At 41.8% G+C, this 6000-nt stretch overlaps 1 protein-coding gene across 1 annotated transcript in view; it reads right to left on the bottom strand.

The window, feature by feature from the left end:
* atp2a3 (ATPase sarcoplasmic/endoplasmic reticulum Ca2+ transporting 3) overlaps nt 1-5786 on the bottom strand; it is a 56911-nt gene extending 51125 nt beyond the window's left edge. Inside the window, exon 1 of the mRNA XM_030068415.1 lies at nt 5396-5786. Coding sequence (XP_029924275.1) covers nt 5396-5513 — 118 coding nt within the window. The 5' untranslated portion in view covers nt 5514-5786. The remainder of the gene's footprint in view (nt 1-5395) is intronic.
* Between the last annotated feature and the right edge of the window lie 214 nt (nt 5787-6000).

Genomic DNA, 6000 nt, shown 5'->3' on the forward strand with positions numbered 1-6000 from the left:
AAATGAGCAGTTCTACTTTCAAGTTACAGAGGAAAAGGAAGGGGCTGTCAACTGCGTGGAACACACGTGAAGTGATTCTAACAAAGCCGATACCTTGTCAAGGCTCGAAGCTTCCTCTTTAAGGGCACAGGTCTGAAAAGCTCCACTTTTTAAACATCCCAACAGGCGAGCCAAGAAGATCGCCCCCAATCACCAACTAGCCAATTAAAGAAGCTGAATGCTGTGTATAACACTCAGCAATCCCCCAAAAGGCAAACTGAAATATCTGTGTTAACACCATGCTATTTATAGGGTTGATTCTAGGTTTAGAAACCAGAGCGACACTTCCATCCAATCAAAAGCCTCGTAAAGCAGAACCCCACTGATCCAAACCCTAAAGAAATGAAGGCTGTTTGAACTGAAATGTGAAATGTTCGAGAATAAGCATCCATAATCACACCAATAATTAATTATTCATGATGCTATGACTCTGAAAATCTGCATTTCAACGTGGTCATATTGCATTATACTACCAAATTGTATTAAAATTTAATGGTATGACATCTTGAACTTGCCATGTAGACACTGCAAATGTACAAATTGAATTTCAAATTACTGGAGACATATTTTTTTAATGTCAAAATGAAAAGAAAATGGCATTTAGACAATATCTTGCTTCCTGTCCTGAGCACATTGGTGGTTGAAACAGGAATCAGGGCAGTGCAGGGCAAGAGCCTTTTTCTAAAATTTGGTCACACTGTTTGATAGTCCAGTGTTGATACTCAATTTCCAGTCAAGTGAATAAAATGTTTCACTAAATAGTGTGAATTTAAAATGATACTCAGAATCATATATTTAAAAAACAAAAAAAAAACAAAACAGTCTATAGATGTTGTATGTCTGGATTCTAGTTAGTATTAAGGTTGGGATTAATCTTAGAAAATGGGTCAGGTTGGGTTTTGGTCTACAAATGGGGTCAGGGTTTGGGCTGGGGTTAGGCTAGGGTTATGTAATCTATGGAGACCAAACAATTCAATGTGCGCTGATCAACAATGGACTGTCCAAACAAAGTGAAAGCTTTCCTTTCACTATGACTTCAATGTGTCATTTACCTGCACTGCTGAAGTGGGACATGCTCAGTCAATATATTTGGATAATGACACAGTCTGATTATTTTTCAAACACAAATATGCCAGACAAGTTACTTTACATACTGATGATCTGCGGGTGACATTAGACTTTCCAACCCTGAAGGCAGCTCTTCTAAAGCATGTGCTCCATGCTTACACAGTACACTCCTTGAAATCCAAACACCACAGTGCATCACACAGGCTCCTATCTGCCCCATCTCTCCTCTGCAGTGTCAGGTAGTTGGACTGGCCTGTGTTGTAGCAGAGCAGCAGCGGCAGTGCTTTAAATGCACAGTGACTCAACATCACCTCTCCATAAGGCCCTGATGGTGACTGACAACTGCAGAGGTGGGAGGTAAGAACCCAAGACAAGTGACAAGTTAGCACAGGATCATGGTCCCTTTGAAGGCAGCTGGGCAGACACACATACAGAGCCCACTAGAACAGGGAAGTGACTCAACACCCCAAGGACTTATTATTTTTCTAAAACTCAACTCTTGTTTTGCAGCCCACACGACTCAAACATTGTCGCCAGAATTTGGCTCTCAATTGAAACAATTTTCAGAATAAATGACAGCAAAATGGAACGACAAAGCTCCCGGTTGAGGAATGCATTGTAATGTGTCGGAGGAGGAAACAGCAGAGTAGCTCTCGCATATTGAATCACACTTCAAAGTAAGTCAGACTCAAGCCCTGCTTTAAGTTGTTCAACAGGAAGAGAAACAACGCTGTGTGTGTGATCCCACGAGAGGAAGTTGTAATTATTATTCGTGGCAAACCTAATGCCAGTAGCATTGTAGAGTAACACTGCATGAATATTCCAGACAATGTGTTGCCTAATGATCACTAGTAACAACTTCAGACATGTTTGATGTTTCATCATCAACAGAAAATCATCTCCATGGCAGGCTAAAACTCATAAACAGAGAGTTGATATTACATTTCCACTTCAAGAAAACATGCTCATAAATCAGTAACAGAAATTAAAATAGCATAATAGCAGTCAGAGTAATTGCCAGGGCAACCGAGCATGTATTTAATATTCCAGCTATTAAGTTGGTGAATCAGGCTTCCAGTTTTGTCATTATTAATTCCGGAAGATATTTTGGTTAGATTACACTGGACACTGATACTTGGTACTGAATCATTTTTTGAATAAATGAAGCATGAAAATGAAAATTCGTACTCTGTGTTGGACATTGTGTAATTATGGTGTGGTGACATGTGCTGCTAGGTTGTTTTACCTGAATAAGTTGCGCAATTGTGCTCTAGTTCTCCCGAAGAGAGAGGAAAGAATGTCAAGCTGCACTTCTGCAACATTAGACACCAGATTGTGAAAGCTCTCAAGTGGGGAAAGGCAGTGTTTTATAATTACTTTCAAATACTTTAATTGATAAAACCTCTTAATTCAAGATACTATTTTTAGATATTTCAAGGCTTAAAATCTCACAAACTACAGTGTGAAGGTGGGATTTGTATGACTTTACAGCACTGAAACCTCTTAAATGTTACATTACAGAAAAATAGCCATCGATAAAACAAGGCCCTTTGTGAAACAGCTCATCATCCCTCAATGCTTCTTCACCTTGTGACAGCTTCTGTAAGTGTCAGACCTCATAAAAAAGCGAATACATGATAAATCTTTTGTCCACAGATAGACCAGCCATCTGTGTTTGTGCACCATAAATACAAATGGGTAACAAAGCCACACATTATCAATAGGAAATTAACAGTATCAGAGACAATATTAGGCCTGACTAAACTTCATCCTGAGGCTCTAAGAAAATGATAAAGTGTGCCTTTAATCAGGGCTGTGAGAGCACAGGACATACTGAAGAAACACCACATGTTCCTATGGCACAAGTTGTCTTCCTGCACCCACACACTCTTAGTGGAGGGAGGCCTTTGACTTCCTTTACTACACAATGTGATCACCAGCACCATGAAAGCGATCGATTATCTTGTAAAATGAAGTGCATCTATTTCTGCAGAGTATGTTGACTGGGCAGAGGTATAAATGCATACACATGAAAGTCCTGACATGAAGCCAAGACGAGCAGTAAGAGCCCATCTGCCAGCAGTTGTGGCATTGAAAAGACCATTTTCCATTATTATGAGCCTCTATAAAACTATGTAAAAGATAAGGATCATAAAAAATCTTAAAAATCCTAAACTGAGAGGCCTCCTGCTTTTAAAAAAAAAAAAATAAAAAAAAATTCTAATTAGACATCAGTGCATAACCACTTAAATCACTCAGCCACATTGAAGCCACATTACCGGGAGAGACAGATGGATACTCTTAACTAATAGATGTTATCGTGTTTGCCTGTTTGTCTCATGAAGCATGACTATGATGGAGATAAAACACAGGACGATAACCTCCGCTACATTTTCAACTTCTAAATTGTCTATAAAGCCAATGCTGTAAGACGCGCTCGCATCTTTTTTCTCAAAGAAACACGATTCTCAAAGTCACTGGTCTCAAATTAACCATGTAGCTGCCCCCTTCCCTCCGCTGTCCATCAACATGTCTGCTGCTATTGGTCAAACTCCCTCAAACATACAAAAGCTCTAGAGGCAGATCAAGTGTGAAAATGCTGCCCCTGGCCCCCATAGAGGAGTGTTATATGAGAGTGTGAGAGGGCAGCATGTCATGTCATCCCCTGGCATGTCGGTCCCTTGTCATGCAGACTCTCTGTCTTATAGGTGGAGAAAATACAGTGGCTACTCGTGCTCTAATTATTTGCCCCAAGACTGAAGACTGAACCTCAGAGATCATGTGTGAGGACATGTTGATTTAATTATCCTGCTCATAATGACATCCTGCTACCTATGCCTCCCAGTGAAATACTACAGTGGATCCAAGTCAATTTGCCACTTGCAAAAGACAAAAGATTCACGCTAAGTCCTTGCAGTCAACTACAAAGTCTGTGGTTTTTGAGAGGGGGGAGAATGAGCAGTTCAGCAGCCATGCATTACTCAGCAATGACATGTACTAAAATAGTAAGCAAACAGAGGCTGTTTAAATCTTTTTTTCTCCTTTTTTTGGCCTGTGGTGGAAAAGGAGAAGCACAGAGAAGCAAGAATGGATAACCCTTACAATCTGCCCCCAAAAAAGGAAAGGGTATTCCCTCCCTCCAGCATTTATCTGCACTCGCTCACACAGGCAGGAAGTTCACAGCTAAAAGCGAAAGAGATGCTATCTGTGGTAAGACGTTGCTTTTTCCATGAAGTCATCACGAGCCCCTGGGTAGAAAAGCTGCTTGCAACAAAAGGGCTACTGTTTGACTGGCACAATGTGCAGCTCCAACTCCACAGTTTGGCCACACATGCAAATGACAGCCCGGGAAGGAAAGGTGGTGATGTGAGGTCACACTAAACACTCATCATAGTTCAGTGCAAAAAGCTGATGAGGGCGTTATGGGGCCCTTAACTGTGAAAGCTGCTGCAGCTCAACATGTTATAACACACACACACAGAATTTCAATGAATAGAATACAATAAGACAGCAAGTGCAAGAGCTGTGCACTTGACTTGAGGGTGTTAGTGGATTGACAGCAGAGGAATAATTGTAAGCCTGGTGCCTATAACATGCTTTATCACTACAAAACTATACTCTTTTTAATCACTGTAATCATATCTCCTGCCATCTAAGACCACGTAATTTGAACTAAGAAGTATTAGCCATGTGGAGTACAACTGCTGAAAGTGAAAACAGGTTGTTCAAGTTTTCTTTTTTATCTTCTTCCACAACAGTATATCCTGCACTGCACTTCCTGATCCCTGCATGACAGCTAGGGGTGACAAGTCTTGTCTCTTGTCTTCCCCGGTGCAGCACATGGGGATATACTACCAGAAATACATGCTGGTTGCTTGTGGGGAAATTGTCAACGACAATTACATGTTAAATGTTTTCCAACGCAATGTTGGCATGACACTAAAGAGTAGTTATGCCACCTCAGAGGGGACAGCGTGCAGAAAAAAAGTCGTTATTTAATCGACTTTAATTAATCAGTTTGGTCGTTTGCGCTGCATGTGAATGGGTGCGTATGCGTGCCGACAACTTCAACACAGCCTAACGCATCAATGGAGCTGCCACTTACAACATTTCCACTGATAGTGCGCCAGAGGGAAAAACGATAAATGCTTTGTCGGTGCAGTTTTGTAGTAGCTTCAAAGATAACGCACAACAGTTGTGTTATCTGGCGTGTTAAACGATGTGTAGCCATCGATCTCCAAACTGAAATTGAATTGTGAAATTACAGAAACAAAGCACAACTACTCACCGTTCGGTCCATATTTCTCCAGATTGATTTTCACTTGCTCCAGCGTCAGCCCGGTGTTTTCGTTCACACCGAAGTTGTCTAAAACTTCAGTCGCTGATTTAGTGTGCGCATTTTCCATCTTGGCGGACGGGGCTTAGATGATCAGATCGAAATGCATGTAGTTGTGAGTAACATCTATTGTGGTAACCGCGGAGGTGTGGTGCTGTTGCTGCTGGTGGTGTTGATGTTGGGGGGTTAAACAGCAGTAATTTCCACCGATGGACGTTCAGACGGCTGCTCGAGGTCGGGCTGGGCTGTCACCTGTCCCCCCTGTAGAAACCTCCGGATCCGTGGAAGAGACGCCGCTGCTGCTCAGTAGATCAGACTGCTGCTTCTACTTCATCTCCATCTGAAGGTGTGCTGTGTCTCCGCCGGGGCGGACCGCCTCTTCTCTGTTGAGCACTCCCTCCTGCGCGCCGATTGGCTCTGCTTACCTGAGTGGAGGGCTCAGTCCCCTCACTCTAATGGCTGCTCAAAACCATCCTTTTCAGCAGTCGAGCAAAAAAAAAAAAAAAAAAAAAAATCCATCTCTTTTTTGTTCCAGTACAAATGTTGAATATACAGTG

Source organism: Myripristis murdjan, chromosome 14 (assembly GCF_902150065.1).
Source record: "Myripristis murdjan chromosome 14, fMyrMur1.1, whole genome shotgun sequence".
Lineage (NCBI taxonomy): Eukaryota > Metazoa > Chordata > Actinopteri > Holocentriformes > Holocentridae > Myripristis > Myripristis murdjan.